General features: G+C 46.4%; 5 protein-coding genes and 1 long non-coding RNA gene across 7 annotated transcripts; 2 read left to right on the top strand and 4 right to left on the bottom strand.

The window, feature by feature from the left end:
- Positions 1 to 933: 933 nt before the first annotated feature.
- LOC9647582 (lysophospholipid acyltransferase LPEAT2) lies at positions 934 to 2,975 on the bottom strand. Its single transcript, XM_002981267.2, has 2 exons — positions 2,875 to 2,975; positions 934 to 2,821 (listed from the first exon to the last, which is right to left on the bottom strand). Exon 2 carries the CDS (start codon positions 2,725 to 2,727, stop codon positions 1,090 to 1,092), a length of 1,638 nt encoding a protein of 545 aa, XP_002981313.1. The 5' UTR covers positions 2,728 to 2,821; positions 2,875 to 2,975; the 3' UTR covers positions 934 to 1,089.
- Positions 2,976 to 3,085: 110 nt separating this feature from the next.
- On the top strand, positions 3,086 to 6,215 carry LOC9647396 (linoleate 9S-lipoxygenase). The gene is made up of 9 exons (XM_002981378.2): positions 3,086 to 3,294; positions 3,349 to 3,632; positions 3,698 to 3,938; positions 3,992 to 4,312; positions 4,368 to 4,453; positions 4,503 to 4,610; positions 4,660 to 4,964; positions 5,017 to 5,280; positions 5,332 to 6,215. Exons 1-9 carry the CDS (start codon positions 3,135 to 3,137, stop codon positions 6,083 to 6,085), a joined length of 2,523 nt encoding a protein of 840 aa, XP_002981424.1. The 5' UTR covers positions 3,086 to 3,134; the 3' UTR covers positions 6,086 to 6,215.
- Positions 6,187 to 7,252, bottom strand: LOC112350356. Of its 2 annotated transcripts, none has more exons than XM_024686397.1 (6): positions 7,149 to 7,252; positions 6,943 to 7,058; positions 6,813 to 6,891; positions 6,615 to 6,753; positions 6,450 to 6,563; positions 6,187 to 6,396 (listed from the first exon to the last, which is right to left on the bottom strand). In XM_024686397.1, exons 1-6 carry the CDS (start codon positions 7,247 to 7,249, stop codon positions 6,202 to 6,204), a joined length of 744 nt encoding a protein of 247 aa, XP_024542165.1. In that variant the 5' UTR covers positions 7,250 to 7,252; the 3' UTR covers positions 6,187 to 6,201. The 2 variants fall into 2 exon arrangements, with proteins under 2 accessions (XP_024542165.1, XP_024542166.1); XM_024686398.1 differs by having other exon boundaries at positions 6,943 to 7,055.
- An 820-nt stretch (positions 7,253 to 8,072) lies between these two features.
- Positions 8,073 to 11,491, bottom strand: LOC112350302 (pentatricopeptide repeat-containing protein At3g09040, mitochondrial-like). Its single transcript, XM_024686239.1, has one exon. The coding sequence runs from the start codon at positions 11,468 to 11,470 to the stop codon at positions 9,434 to 9,436; it is 2,037 nt and encodes a 678-aa protein (XP_024542007.1). The 5' UTR covers positions 11,471 to 11,491; the 3' UTR covers positions 8,073 to 9,433.
- Positions 11,492 to 11,718: 227 nt separating this feature from the next.
- On the top strand, positions 11,719 to 12,912 carry LOC9647580 (bergaptol O-methyltransferase). The gene is made up of 3 exons (XM_024686318.1): positions 11,719 to 12,352; positions 12,407 to 12,471; positions 12,529 to 12,912. Exons 1-3 carry the CDS (start codon positions 11,719 to 11,721, stop codon positions 12,814 to 12,816), a joined length of 987 nt encoding a protein of 328 aa, XP_024542086.1. The 3' UTR covers positions 12,817 to 12,912.
- A 1,310-nt stretch (positions 12,913 to 14,222) lies between these two features.
- On the bottom strand, positions 14,223 to 15,155 carry LOC112350357. The gene is made up of 3 exons (XR_002993736.1): positions 14,710 to 15,155; positions 14,515 to 14,651; positions 14,223 to 14,449 (listed from the first exon to the last, which is right to left on the bottom strand). It is a non-coding gene; the product is annotated as an uncharacterized LOC112350357 (long non-coding RNA).
- Positions 15,156 to 15,394: the final 239 nt, after the last annotated feature.

Below are 15,394 nucleotides of genomic sequence, written 5' to 3'. Positions count from 1 at the left end.
GCGAGACAGTGTCATCCGGCCTCTCTTCCGTGCGTTTGCGATCGCCTTGCCGGTTCCTCTCACCCTTGGATACAGGCTCAAGCAGGATCTCATCGCTCAAGAGCAGCGCAACGAAACCGCCACCCAGGTTTCGTCCTGCTGGGCTTTTCTCCCTCGCGTTTTCTAAGCCCTTCTCTTGTTCACTTGGCAGATGGTAGCCGAGATCATCTTCCATTCCGAGATTTCGCTGCTCAAGGGCCTGAGGCCGCTGCCATTCTCGTGGCGATGCCGGTGTCTAGTCCACAACTACGTCGCCTACTACGAGGGATTCAAATGCAAGTGCCTGGATGCAAAGTGGCGGCCGCGAGAACACCTCAAGCACTATCGTTTGCCATCTTGGCCTAGAGATTACTCGGGTATGTTTCCATCGCTTTCCATTCTTCTCCGAATCTCACTCCTCTTACGTTGCTTTGCTATACTGCCAGAGGTGGGTGACGATCCCATGCTTTCGATGCCTGCCGATTACTACGATCCCAGCCTCAATTACTATGCCGAGATTTTCGATCCGTGGTACCCCTATTACACCCCTTACACCCCCTCGAATTCTTACAGCTCCTATTATGTGTATCCATAGAAATGTGGGTTTGTTCTAAACTTTTTTATCAATGATAATAGTTTTTCGAATGAATAGAAATAAATGTAAGTTGCTAGCAAAATGCGTGTTAGTGGGATAAAGAAAAGGATATTCTCTTGGCTTGTAACTTTTTCATGAATAGAAATAAATGTACTTGAATATTCGTTTATCGTTATTCTAAGAGAATATCCTGCCCTTTATCTCAATGCGTGTTAGTGGGATAAAGGAAAGGATATTCTCTTATAATAAGGATATTCGTTTAGGTCTAGGATATTTACTGTGGCGGCTAGGGTCTCGGGCATAGTGATGGATTTTGCTTCTTACAAACTCAGCGGTCAGAGATCATTCTTTGATAGAGGCAAAGCACTGATGGTTTCTTCTTTCATCCTTTGGATAGAGCATAGATCTTTGGGGCCAGTGATGACACGATTTTCTAATCCCAGCTCTCAGAGTTTCTTCTCTGATAACCAAGTTCTTCAAACTGATGGCCCTGGAGAAGCATCCGTAGTAAATCCAGTAAAGTTCTTTTGGTCAGTCGAGCTCGGTTCCAGGATGGTTGTCTCGGCCTTCACATTCGACAGCAACCTCGGAGCTCCAAACAAAAACACTGCTACGTACTCTGGATTCCTGTCCAGAAACGTAAGCAACTCGATCCGGTGGACGAATCTCCCTTGCTTGGCGTTGATTCTATCCCACAGCGCCTTCGCGTGTTCCCGGCTGGTTCCCGGGACCAGTTCGCTCAGTCCGGCAGAGAAATCGCTCGAGCTCAGCAAACCATCTCCGTCCCTGTCCAGCCTCTCAAACACCGCCTCGGCTGCCTCCCTGAACCTCTCGTGCCTCGAGATGAACAGCAGCCCCGCCGCGTACTGGCGAAAGCTGAAGTAGCCACAGCCTTTGGAGTCGAAGAGCTCGTAGACTTTGCTCACTGCCTCGCAGCTCGGGAGATCCAGATAGTCCGCCAGATCTTCCTCGCTCGCCACACCGTTCCTCTGGACGTCCAGGGCCCGGAACTTCCGGAAGAAACGCTTGGCCTCCTTGGGCGTGACCCTGTAGAGCCTCTCGAACCTCCCAAACTCGAGAAGATCGAGCTTGGAGGAGGCACCCCGAGCTGCGTCCACCATGCTCACGTCGTCGAAGGTGTGCTCCGTCACCACCACGTTGAGAGCTCGCGCCATCTCCGCCCGGACGCGCTCGGCAAAGCTGCGTGGGTTCTCCTGCTTGCTGGGACGCATCACCGGGAGGTACTCGATCTCCATGTAGTTGTGGAACTGCGTCATGAGCCGGAAGAGCAGCGCGTAGGCCGAGGGCCCGTCCGCCACCCAGGACGGGTCCAAGTGGACGTGGGGATATCTCACCACCATCGGCTGGACGGGCGAGCTCGAAGAGAACGCTCCACTCTTGAAGGACACCATAGCTTTCCCGTTGGTGGTCGTCCCTTCCGGAAAGATCATAAGCGAGTTCTTCCACTCCGGAGACTTTGCCCGCTTGCGTATCTCAACCCCGGCCTTGTTTCTGGATTCCTGGGACTCTCTCCGGATGGTGATCGGCTGCATGGCACTGATGATCGTCCCCATGAAAGGATAGTTGAGGTTCTCCTCCGCCGTGACGATCACCGGCAAGTGCTTGTAGAAGATGTAGACTGGATCCACGAAAGTTACGTGGTTGCAGACGAGAACTGGAGCGTCTCTTTTCCTGCCCGGCTTGCCTTTGACGCCGATCCAGTGGTAACCGCAGAAGAAGAGGAGGCATCTTGCAAGGTACCGGACTGGCCACAGAAGCTTGCGCCTCCAAAATGGCAGTGGAGCATTGAGAACTTCCCGAGCACCGAGGAGAGCTAGCTTGGTGAGGGCAAGGCCGACGACGAGCAGCAGGATAAAGACGGAGACCCGGAAGACGAAGAGTGGCAGCAAAAGTAGCGTCTTTGTGAGCTCGTAGTTGCTACTGATGGAGACGTGCCGGTTGACGAATGGATTGAACGGCATTTCCGCGTCCAAGACTGGCATTTGCTGACCAAGGAATTTAACTCCCCCTCCGCGCTTTCTCATCTTGTATGAGAGCCACAAACACTTCCTGATCGTCCGTCCCTCTCCGAGAGTCAGGTCCACTTTCTCCATTTTCCTCCTAGCATTGAAGATTTGAAGGATATCTCTGGCTGAATTTCCACGAAACACCAACTTTGAAACCCGGCGAGGGATTGTGCTTCGTGTGCTGCTCAAGAAAATAGAAAATCAGCGTTTTTCAGAGTGCGTATATAGACTTACCTCTCGGATTGGGAGGTGGAACCGACGTGCCGCTCTCTGCTAGTCGCCAGTGATGAAAGTCCTTACGGAAGATACAACAAACATGTAACAACCATGGCAAAACGAGTGATTTCTTGTGGTCCATAGCGCTAAACTGAGTTAAAGGACCGCAGAAAGAGTCCTATTGCTTTACCGTGTTGAGACTTTCATTGAGACTTCTCTGCCGCCTCCGTAAGAACTTTAAAAGCGACCTCGTGCAAGCTCTCGAGGGATCATCTGCAATGGCGACGGTAAAAACAGTAAGTTTCGATGGCACGCTCGTTGTACACAGGAAGAACTTCCTCAGCTTAACGGACATAGGAGCTCACCTGGTGGATGTCGCTTCAGACTTGTTCGGCCAGAACATCTCGCTGCAGCTCATCAGCACCGAGATCAATCCAGGTCTGTAGTGTCTCATCTGCTCAGCAAGCACAATTCAAGCGTGCCTTCATTCAGGAACCAAGAAATTAACACTGTCCAAACGAGCTGCTGCTGGCGGCTGGCTGGTGTCTGGAGGATTGCGGGCAACTGAAGATGTCGAGTTGAATGTTAAGTTCGAGATCGGCGACGACTTTGGAGTTCCCGGTGCCTTCACCATCAGAAACAAGCACCCGAACGAGTTCTACCTCAAATCTCTAACACTCGAGCTGCCTCAGCAACAAGTTATAGAATTCCCCTGCAATTCCTGGGTGTACAATGTGTCCCGGTATCCAAACGACCGCATCTTCTTCAGTAACCACGTAAGTTTCATTCTTTCGTCCGCCGTCACAGGGTACTAATGTTCCATCTTCATTTGTGCGCGTAGCTGACTCTTCCCAAGGACACACCGGCCGGCCTTGTTGACGCTCGGAATCAGGAGCTTTTGAACCTGAGAGGCAATGGAACAGGTGAAAGAAAAGTCTGGGAACGAATATATGACTACGCCACTTACAATGATCTTGGGAAACCGGATACTGACAAGTCCCTCCAGCGGCCTACACTCGGGGGTTCTGCAGAATTTCCGTATCCACGACGGTGTCGAACTGGACGAGATCCAGAGGAAACAGGTGAGTGCTTTACACTAGTAATATTAATAGCTGTGCTAAGCACTGCTTTCCAGATAAAGCTACCGAGAGCCAGGCAGCAGGGAATTACTACATACCGAGTGATGAACGATTTGGCACAACTAAGGAGTCCAACTTCCTAACGGCCGCCATAAAAGCCGCGGCACAGAGCCTGATCCCAAACCTGGAAAGCACATTCACAGCAGATGAAACGTTTGATAGCTTTGGTGAAGTGCAAAATCTGTACGTGGAAGGAGTTGATATGAGCAAGTGCAAACGAGACGACGACATTCTTGATCCAGCTGAGGTTGTCCAAAGCCTGTCGACTGGAGACAGTGGAAGCTTGCTGATGTATCCAATACCTACGGTTATCAAAGGTAATTAGTAAGTTCACCTCTGCGATTTTTCTGATGCGAAAACTGATTTCTACAGCCAACGAGAAAGGATGGATGTCCGACGCCGAATTCGCAAGGCAGATGATCAGCGGACTAAACCCCATGGCGATTCAGCTACTAGAGGTAATCTAGTTTCAAAATGCTGGTAAGAAAAATGACCCGCTGTATGCAGGTTTTTCCACCAGAAAGCACGCTGGACCCAGCAGTATACGGAACACAAAAGTCAGCCATTACAGAAGAACATATTGTCTCTCAGCTTGAAGGAAACACAGTCCAGCAAGTAAGAAAAATGGAACTTGGTGACGATTTTTACTGACTCATATGAGCAGGCACTTGAGAACAAGAAGCTATTCATCTTAGACTACCATGATGCATACTTGCCTTACTTGACCAAAATCAACAGCATCAAGGAAATCCACGCTTACGCATCCAGAACTCTACTGTACCTCAAAGCGGATGGAACTCTAAAGCCTATTGCCATCGAGTTGAGCTTGCCACCGGATTCTTCCTCCAAGTCAGAAAACAAAAGGGTGTTTCTTCCACCTGCACCAGGAACAGAGGATTGGTTATGGCATCTCGCAAAAGCACACGTAACTACAAATGATTCAGGATATCACCAGCTCATAAGTCACTTGTAAGCTGTCAACAATGCCGTCTCTCATACCTGACATGTTTTTCCTCTGCAGTTTAAGAACTCATGCCTGCCTGGAACCTTTTATCATTGCGACACATCGAAACCTGAGTGCGCTTCATCCCTTGAATCCGTTCCTGGTTCCACACTTCAAGAACACAATGTCAATCAACGCTCGAGCCAGGCAGTCACTGATAAATGCTGATGGTATAATAGAGAAATGCTTCTCAACAAGGAGGTACTCAATGGAGTTGAGCTCCGTTGTCTATAGGACATGGAGGTTCGACGACCAAGGACTTCCTGCAGATTTACTGAAAAGGTAGGCATCGCAAGGGATGTAAAACAATCTAAAAGTTCGAACATTTTCCAGGGGAATGGCAACTCCAGATGCAAACTCAAAGCATGGCCTCAAACTGGCTATCAACGACTATCCATATGCAGCAGACGGTTTGGAGATTTGGGATGCAATTGAGAGGTGGACACAGGAATATGTAGATAGCTGCTACGAAGATGACGCAGACATAGAGAGTGACAAGGAACTACAGGCATGGTGGACGGAAATTGTTAACGTTGGTCACGGTGACAAGAAAGACGAGACATGGTGGGTGGAAATGAATAGCAAGCCGAACCTGGTAAGCGTGCTCACAACTGTGATCTGGTTGGCATCTGCACACCATGCTGCCGTAAACTTTGGACAGTACGCCTACGCTGGTTACATGCCCAATCACCCAACAGCCACGCACAGGGAAATCCCACGAGAAGGCTCTGAGGAACACAAGCAGCTTCTTAAGGATCCGGAAAACTTCTTCTTATCTGCAGTGTCCACAAAGGCAGAAGCAACGTCAGTTATGACAACGATAGAAATTCTGGCAACTCATTCAGCAGACGAGGAGTACCTGGGACAAAGAATAATCCAGAACTGGACCAACAACCAAGCAGCTCAGAGTGCATTCACCAAGTTTTCTGAGAAACTCAAGGCAGTAGAAGAACTCATCCAGACAAGGAACAAGGACACGAAACTCAAGAACCGGACAGGACCAGTGCAAATTCCATACACCCTCCTGTTTCCAAGCTCCGGCCCGGGATTAACAGGTAGAGGGATACCAAACAGTACCTCCATTTGAAGTTCCAGGAGATATTGATGCTGCCTTCACAACTGTGTAGAGTCCTTGCTTCGCGATGCGATTACTCTTCGTATACTCTATCTCAAATAAGACCAGCAAGCTTACCAATAAAATACTTAAGAATTCAGGAGCTTGTTGCATGTTGTCACGCCCACTGCCGCGGCAATGTGCCAAGCAGCATGCAAAAAGGGCGTGTCTGGATACATATCGTCGGCAATAAATAACGTTCCTCCCACAACCGTGGAAATGGTGTGTAAGGTGTAAGCTTTCTGTAGGCTAGGCTGTTTGAGAGCTCGGCGAACAAAAGCAGCCTGGAAACAAAGCAAAACAAAACCATGAGGGAAAACTAAGTCCGTCCACACACCTCCATAAGTCCGGTGTGACAGGCCGCGACGACGAACGGCTGAAAGGGAAGTAGCATCGCTGAAGCGCAGTACAAAGCTTTGGAGCTGTCCGTTTGTAGAGCTCTTGACAGGCACTATAGGAAAACGTTTTAAAGAGATCGAAAACATTGTAAGATTGTTGGTACCAGAGTTGAAGTAGCGATCATGGTATAGTCTCCCCATCGAAAATACTTTCGAGCCTCTCCACGCGATGCGTGAAACAAAGTTGACGCGAGGCCGACACCGATCAAAGAATCAGCATATAGTCTAGTGAGCGGCTTTTGCCTGTAAAGGGGAAGAAGAAAAGAACAATCTGGAAGGAAGAATTACAATGCTGCTCATACCTTGGCATTTGGATCCCAATCAAAACAAACGGCAACGAAGTAGCAACGTTTATAACAGTTTCCACGAGGTTTCTATCACCTGCTGGGAGTTTTTCTCTCAAGCTATGATCCAAAACTTAGTTTATAATACCTCTGTGTGAAGAATGGAACGCTCGCAAGAAATTTGGCCGGCGCTCCCATAGAGACCTCAAGCACCACTCCTCCTGCTGCTGCGTCGCCTCCAAATCACCGGATCCCAGCAGTCTGCTAGCGAATCACGACAAACCGTGAAAATGCAAGACGGGAAGCGCCAGATTTCGAGGAGATCGCAATCGGGAAGAGATTAAGAACACATACGAGCTGCCGCCGCCGCTGCCGTGATCCGATCGAGGTGTCGGCCGAGCAGGGCAGGAGTAGGCCGTCGCGATCTTGACGCCATAGAGCTTGTGAATGCCCATCCCAAAAAGCCCTAAAGGGTTTAAACGCGTAAGGGTTTAAATGATCGAAACTAATAGAATATTCTCTAAAGATAAATGAACATTCTAACAAACACAATATTTTTGGTTTGCTTAAGGGGGGACTGAGATGAATGAATATATCTAAAATATACTTGAATATTTTAGGATATTTTACCATTTAATGGTTTTTATTCATTTAAATTAATTTTATATTTATAATTTATAAACATGTTTATAATTTATAAAATAAACAATAAATTGCTACGCGTTGCATGTAGCAACGCTTGGTTTGCTTAATACTAGTGTTATTATTACTTATTAATCCAATTGATCAAATAAAGTTTATAATTATAAGCATGTTTGTAATTCATATATACAAGATTAATTTTATTGCATATCAACCATTAGATGGTAGAATTAAAAAGAATATACTAGAAAAGGTTTAAGAAAGTTTATAAATTATAAACATGTTTATAAATTATAAATACAAAATTAATCTAAATGAATAACAACCGTTAGATGGTAGAATATCCTAGAATATCCAAATATATTCTAGGTATATTCAATACCATCCCAGTCCCCCTATAGGTTTGCTTAAGCAAACCAAAAAATTAAACACTTTTTAATATATTCTATTTTATTCTACCATCTAAGGGTTGATATGCAATAAGATTAATCTTGCATCTATAAATTACAAACATGCTTATAATTATAAACTTTATTTGATCAATTGGATTGATAAGTAGGAATAATTATCCAAACTAAGCATTACTACAACAAATTATTATATTATTTGATTCTAAAATCTTCTAAAAGATGGATATACTGGAAGCTATTTCATGCCATCAAGGTGAAGCAAGACAATGAAACTTGGAGCCTTTGCCTTTGCTCCCAAATAAGAAGCCTCTCTGCCACATTGATGGTCCCCTTCCACAATTTATAATGAAGCCTTGGAAAATTCCTTGAAATTGCATATAAAGATCCTTGAACAGCCACACATTGTGTCACATTTCCAGGTTGGCTCTGATGCTCGATTGCTACCCAGTTTGCCCCGTTGACTTCTGTGTTGAACCAATAGACCACTGCATCCCGGTGGCTGAGCAAGATGGCAAGTACGTTGACCCCGCCCTCCACGGCAGGCTCGAAGCAATCGCCATTGACCAGCTTAAATTTGAACACCCGGTCGTCCGGCAGGGCAGGCAACTCCCGATGTAGCTGCCACGACCCGCCCTCGTTGACCATTAGCTGTTGACCGTTGGTCAACGTGCGGACTACGCCATAGAGCTGTTGCTGTGGCGAAGAAGAGCTCAGGATCACACCAACGTTCTTGGAGGGCCATTTGTTGGACATATGGCAGGAGCCTGTTTCGGGATCATACTCCATGACTTCGAAACAAGAACATATCCTCCGCCGTGGTTGGCAGCCTGGTAGTAGCGAGTAGATCTTACCATTGAAAAACACTGGCTCGGACCAGCGACTAACTTGAGAAGCTGGGACTCTCTTCCAGATCCAATCTCCCCGACCAATGTCCAGTTTGAATATGAAGCTACCTTCTGGAGCCCCAAAGCTTTGAGTGGGGGCAACTGTCCAAGCATAGACCGCTCCACATCCTGCAACAAGCCTTGCTTTGTACACACGGACTTGTCCAACTTGATAGCTTTGAAAGCCAGATACGGGTGGAAGCCTTCGCCACTGCAAGGTTTCCTTGTCCTGAATGAGGAAGATCTTTTCAGGGTACTTTTCATGGTGAGACGAGTGTGATCTTGGAGGCTTATATGGAGCTGAAGAACACACCAAAGCGACACCTTGGAGCAGTGGAAGCTGAAACCTGCGAGTTGCAATATCGACAAGATGATTCCTGGTATCCATCATCTGTTTCCATCGTTTGGAAACAGATCTGCAGACTGGACGAGTGTACCAAGGCAGCCTAGAAAAAACGTGAACAAGAACTAGCTCACCTGGGAGACCTGAGATCAAGTCATCTTCTTCTTCTGCCATATGAAGAAGATCTATCTTGAACAGGACATCGATATGTTGATTCCCGGGTGACGACAACTTCCGGCTATGGGTTTCAAAGATGCTAATCCACAATCCTCCAAATTTTAGAGGAGGTGTTACTGTAGATTAGACTGGACGTATTGTTGCGCTCAAACAAATGAGGTATGGATACAGGTCTCGCAAGAACTAAGAGATATTTGACATGAGAAGGTAAGGTGATGGATTATCAGGCTCAAGCTCACAGACATGCTTCATTGCCAGCTTTGCGCGGGCAAGATCGCCATGCATTCTTGATGCCCCAAGCAACGCCATCCACACTGTTGAATCCGCCGGCATTGGCATTTCTCTTATCAGATCCTCGGCTTCGTCCAGCCAGCCTCCGCGTCCCAGAAGATCAACCATGCACCCATAGTGCACAAGCGTGGGTTCCAAGCCATGAACTTTGGTCATAAACTCGTAACACTTTCGGCCATCTTTGAAGAGCCCATGGTGGCTGCAAGCAGTGAGAACGAGAGTGTACGTGATATCATCCGGTCTCACACCTTCCAAGTGCATCCTCTTGAGAAAGATGACTGCTTCCTTGCCTATGCCATGCCGTGCAAGCGTTCCCAAAACGGAGTTCCACGATGTCACATCTCTCTGATGCATCGAATTGAAGGTTTGGAGCGCGAGGTCGAGGCTCCCACACTTTGCATACATGTTGATCGTCGCATTCTGGATTACGAGATAGCTACAGGCACTGATTGTGTGGCTCATAAGCCATTCGTTGATCCACGAAACCACCATTTTGCCTTGAGCTAGAGTGGATGCGCCCGCGCAGGCAGCGAGAAGCGTTGCAAATGTTGCCTCGCTAGCTTTGCTTCCGTCTTGCTGCATGTCCATGAAAAGTTTGATGGCTTCTTTGCATCGCCCAAACGCTGTGTAAGTTGCAAGCATGGAGTTCCATGCGATGACACTGTGATAAGGCCGTCCAATCTGGGCAAAAACCTCCTCGGCTTTCTCTAAGTTCTCACACCTCGAGTACATGCCAAGCAAAGCACTGCCAATTATCCCATCGTTCTCAAACCCGTTTTCTACAACACTCTTGTGTATAAACTCGCCATCTCTTAAAAGTTCTGGCCCAGTGATCGCCTCCAGGACGTTCACAAAACTGATCTGATCTGGCTTAATGGTACTTTCCAGCATAGACATAAAGGTCTCTAAAGCTTTTTCAAAATGCCCACAATGGGCATATGCCGCGATCATAGCATTCCATGTTCCAACACAGGCATCTGAAGCAGCATCAAACGCTTGTCGAGCATTTACAATGCTGTTCTTCTTGCCATACGCAGTAACGAGAGAGTTTGCCACAAACTCGTCGTGCTCTTGCCCGCTCTGTCGGATAATTTCATGAAGCCACACACATTCTTCCTTGCTCTCCACGGCTCCAAGAGTGGATATGAATGTCACCCGGCTCGGCTTCATCCCTTCCAGCAGCATTCTTCGAAACATCCAAACCACCTTTATGCTCACTCCAGATTGTTTCTTGCCGAGTTCTACAAAGGCCGTGATCATCGCGTTCCAGGACACAACATCCTTCTCTTGGAGCCCAAGAAACACTGTCTCGACATCGCCCAGGCTCTCGCACCGGCTGTACATGCCCAGCAGCGCCGTACACACGACCGTCTCGTTTCCATATCCACACTCGAGGGCGAGCTCGTGAATCTCTCTCCCGGTTTTCAGATCCATGCACGACCCAAGAGCCGTGACAATCAGAATCCTGTCCACTTCGAATCCATCCTGGAGCATCCTTTGGAAGAATCGCATTGCTCGGCCGTGATGCCCGTTCTGGGTAAATGCCGCGATGACGAAACTCCACGAGACAACGTTCCTCCTGCCCATTCGCTCGAATGCTGCGGCGGCCTCGTCCACGCTGCCGCACCTCCCGTACATTTGCACGAGATGATTCCCCAGGAATATGCTGCCCGTGTCCATGTTGGCGGCGGACATGTGCTCGTGGACGACCCTTCCGTACGCCAGGATCTTTGCCTCGCCGCACGCCTGGAGAAGGCTTCCGTACGAGACTCGGGTGACGGGATGGGAGCCAAGAGTTTTTGCCACAAGCTGCTTCAGCTTTAGCTCCGCATTGGAAATTTTGGCGGAGTTTTTGCCCCAGTGATTCTCGTGAGCGATTGCAGCGCAAGTATCTCTACTGTGACAAGACGATTTCTGGAATTTTTGCATCACGAAGCCGAGAGCTTTTTTTCCTCGATGATACCATTCAATACTTTGGAAAGGAAGTCAGTGCCTACGTTTTAAATCTACCAAACTTTTACAATGCCAAGTCAAAAACTTGTGGAAACTTCGTTAAAGATTTCAACAATGCTGACGCTGTGGCGAAGGACATTCATGGAGCATATATATATCATGCATTTGGTTCCAGCACTTCCTATATCACAAGATTTTCAAGCATGCAAGACTATGATCTGGAAATGGCTTCCATCTCAAACGCCATCACCACGCCATTTCTCCTCAAAGCGGTCATCTGCTTGGGCATTCCAGACATTCTGGGTCGTGAATCCCCGCTCCACTACAATCAAATCGCCGCAAAGATCAATCCCAGTGACCCCAACCCGGACGTTGTGCGGAGGATCCTACAATCTCTAGTGAGGAACAAGATCTTTTGCGAGGATCCCAGCGGTTTCTTCAGCCACAACAATCTCTCGTCCACCCTTGTCTCCTCCAAGAACATCCACGCAATGGTGATGCTCCAGACGTCTCAGCCAATGGTGGCTTCCTACTCGGAGATCCACAAGCTCGCCCTTGGAGGATCCCATGAGAGTGCGTTTGAGGTGGCAAATGAAGGCAAGAGCTTGTACCAGTATGCAAGCCATAATTTGGGCTTCAGCAAGATGTTTAGAGCGGCAATCTCGGAGACGTCTGAGCGTTTCATGGGAGCTGCGATTAAGGAGGCTCGCAAAGCGTTTGAGGGTATCAAAGGTGTGATCGTTGATGTTGGTGGCGGGCATGGCGCTTGTGTTCACAAGATTGTCCAAGACTATCCACATCTCAAGGGAATTAACTTCGATCTTCCTGATGTTGTTGCGGCTGCTCCACAATATCCAGGTAACGAAAATGACTCCTATCGTGGTTCTTGCAACTCGTGTTTTCCGAATGCAGGAATTGAGCATGTTGGTGGTGATATGTTCAAAGGTGTTCCTTCTGGAGATGCTATTTTCATGAAGGTACTGTAATCTTAAAGCATTTGTAATTTAGCTAATTAGATTGTGTCTAATCTGTAGGCTGTTCTTCACAACTGGAACGACAAAAACTGCAAGCGAATTCTTCAAAACTGCTACAAGGCACTTCCGGAAAATGGGAAGCTTGTTGTTGTGGAGGAGGTGTTAGACCCAGCCGAGAAAAGGCCAGTTGACATGGACGTTCTCATGCTAGCTGCAATTGGAGGAAAAGAGAGGAGTGAAAACGAATGGAACGAACTGCTAGCTTCAGAGGGATTTGCGAATATAAGCTTGAGTCTCACCTCTTCCAATGACCTGCAAGTTGTTATTGAAGCCTACAAATGCACCTAAAGTGATTTAGTTCATTAGAATAAGGTTGCGTTGCAAGGTTTGGTTTGTTTATTTTGGGTTTCACAATAAAACTCCTGACCACCAATTTAATCCTCATGTTGAGATTGTCTGGAATGAACTATGAAATGAGATTATCTGGATGAACTGAAAAGAAATACTCCAACTGGTGTTTGGCAATCAGCCTTATCCACGGACTTTTGGATGGATTTACCACCAAACTCACTGCAGAGATTTTTCCACTAGAGAGGGAGAAAACCATGTGCTTCTGAGGCTTCAACGTCCAACTTTCAAACTCATCTGGACTCCTTCAATGGATCTTAACATGTGAAGACTTTCGCTGCCTTGAAAGTTCTCAATCAAACAAGCCAACCAACAAAGAGAGCTCTTTGGCTTCTCCATGACAAAAAAGAAAAAAGGTAAGGAAAGAGAAAGAAATAAGACGTGAATATCAAAGAAAACGATCTTGTTGCATCTCCTAGAGCGCTTGTGTACAAGCTTGACATGCCTGCATTACATAGGACTGCTCGGAAAGAGCGAGACAAAGAATCATACTGCGCATGCAAGTATAAGAGAGTGTTACTCCTTTATACGCTTCTCCCCTTCTTTTTCTTCAATGCTTGAGGCCTTGGATTTCAATCCTTAAGTTCCCAACAATTTCACACGACAATGACATCTCTTGCCCAGAAGGTGGAGAGACACCATCTAGAAAGAAGGAGAGAAGAAAGTTACAATGAGGTACAAGATCTTTCCACCATAGGAATACTACATTTTTAAGAGTGTAAACGCACATACCACAACACAATAACATCACATCCACTCTACAACATATATATAACATATGCAACAGAGGCACACTGGCCCACAACGAGCATAAAAAATGAGACCACCGACCTTTAGCTTTAAGAGGTACCATAGAAACAAACTAGCAAACAAACAAAGGAGCAAGGAAGCATCACCTATAGCCATCTTTTTAGTGAGCACTTCAAGGAGATAAAAGAAAACGGAAAAACTCGGGAACACGAAGTAGATAAGGTTGGCCTGTTTGACCTGGTAGAATGCGTATCAAAAGTGGCTACGAAAATAATCTTCTTGCGTTGTGAGCTAGCTAGTCTGTACAATTGCATCACTCTACACCGATTGTCCCCAAGCCCTCATCCTCTATTTTCTATTTGTAATTCTTAAACTAAAAGTCAAAGAATATTTGAGCTCCAAGACTTTCTTTCTGTGTATACTTTTTGAAAAGCTCCAATAAAAAAGTTGCATCATTATCTAATAAAATAATCATTGATAAATTTAACAACCTAGAGCCTACAAAAACTATAGTGTAAATTACAATAATATCTGAAAGAGATATAAACCACTAGACCATACACTTTGGTTTATAAATTTTATAGAATCAAAACATATACTGTCCACTTCAACACATTTATATTTTATATTTTTCTTTTATGAAAGTCCATAGCTTCAAGTATCTGCCAATATTCATGTGCTTACTTTGCTAGATTTCTTGTTTATCCGTGAAATCCAGAACAGAAAACTGCAAACCAGCAAACAATACAAAAGTATCCTTGTCTGCCCATGATCCACAGAATGATTCGTAAAAATTAGTTTCATCATTTGTGCAATCTCCTGTCTGTAAAGTGGAAGAGGAAAATGTTAGCCAATTTGACACTAAACAAAATTAGTTGATAGAATAACTGAAATCATGGTCCAAGCCAAGACACCACCTAACAAATAACCAGCACCACAAATGCCTCTTCCTGGGACTTGTGTGCAGCAGAGAAAAGGCAGGGCAGAAGTGCAGCAGAGGCAGGCCGGCTCCAGAAAAGTGGCCCCTATTCACTCATAAAGAAAAAAAAACCAAATTTATTTCTTGAGAAATATATGCATCACCTCATCTCTCTTGTGGGCTGGCATTTGGCAATTGCAATCTTGCCCTTTGGCTGTACCTAGGTAGGAGGTACTGACAGACACAAAGAGCTGAGATCTTTCCCTCCTTCATCCTTGTTCTTTCATCCCTCTTGGCTGGCCTTGGAGTGCAAATGACATTGGGAGAGGAGAGTCATCAGTTTATGGCCTCTGGGTGCAGAAATTTATTCTTCCTAGCTGGTCAAAGATTCTGAAGCAACCTCTTCTGAGCTCTCCTCTCCTCCTAGAAACAAGCAAAAGAGAGGAGAAAGATATTCCCACCAAAATCTTAACAAACACTTTGAAACTGGAAGCTTTGGGGAAGCAATCAGTCCCCCTTGGTGTTTACACACAAACTCTCCCTCTCATGCACAGAGTCTCTCTCACACACAAAAGAGTTGGGTCTCTGCATTCCCTGGCTGGTGAGCAGAGCTTTGTTTGTTTGGGCCTGGAAAATGATCAAAAACTCCATGTTATAGCCCCCAAACGGGGCAGGGCAGGCACTGGATGGATCTGGCAAGGCATCATTTCTCTATTCCTCTTTTTTTCTCTCTCTATCTCGAAAGATGACCTCTATCCTCTCTCTCTCTAACATTATTTATTAGGGGGAAGAACCAGTCTTCTCCTGGGATTCCTCTGACAAAAGCCCTTCTCAATCTGTTTTGATTCC

Source organism: Selaginella moellendorffii, unplaced genomic scaffold (assembly GCF_000143415.4).
Source record: "Selaginella moellendorffii unplaced genomic scaffold, v1.0 SELMOscaffold_48, whole genome shotgun sequence".
Taxonomy (NCBI): Eukaryota; Viridiplantae; Streptophyta; class Lycopodiopsida; order Selaginellales; family Selaginellaceae; genus Selaginella; species Selaginella moellendorffii.
The sequence above is the reverse complement of the archived record's forward strand: the minus strand, read 5'-3'. Positions and strand labels throughout refer to the sequence as shown.

Coding starts and splice junctions, on each gene's coding strand:
- LOC112350302 (XM_024686239.1), bottom strand. CDS start 11,470: ATGCAAAAATTCCAGAAATCGTCTTGTCACAGTAGAGATACTTGCGCT.
- LOC9647396 (XM_002981378.2), top strand. CDS start 3,135: ATGGCGACGGTAAAAACAGTAAGTTTCGATGGCACGCTCGTTGTACAC. Junction 4,454..4,502: donor TGGCGATTCAGCTACTAGAG/GTAATCTAGTTT, acceptor CGCTGTATGCAG/GTTTTTCCACCAGAAAGCAC. Junction 5,281..5,331: donor CCTGCAGATTTACTGAAAAG/GTAGGCATCGCA, acceptor AACATTTTCCAG/GGGAATGGCAACTCCAGATG.
- LOC9647582 (XM_002981267.2), bottom strand. CDS start 2,727: ATGGAGAAAGTGGACCTGACTCTCGGAGAGGGACGGACGATCAGGAAG.
- LOC9647580 (XM_024686318.1), top strand. CDS start 11,719: ATGGCTTCCATCTCAAACGCCATCACCACGCCATTTCTCCTCAAAGCG. Junction 12,353..12,406: donor GGCTGCTCCACAATATCCAG/GTAACGAAAATG, acceptor TTCCGAATGCAG/GAATTGAGCATGTTGGTGGT. Junction 12,472..12,528: donor GAGATGCTATTTTCATGAAG/GTACTGTAATCT, acceptor TCTAATCTGTAG/GCTGTTCTTCACAACTGGAA.
- LOC112350356 (XM_024686397.1), bottom strand. CDS start 7,249: ATGGGCATTCACAAGCTCTATGGCGTCAAGATCGCGACGGCCTACTCC. Junction 7,059..7,148: donor GGCAGCGGCGGCGGCAGCTC/GTATGTGTTCTT, acceptor GTGATTCGCTAG/CAGACTGCTGGGATCCGGTG. Junction 6,564..6,614: donor TGATCGCTACTTCAACTCTG/GTACCAACAATC, acceptor GTTTTCCTATAG/TGCCTGTCAAGAGCTCTACA.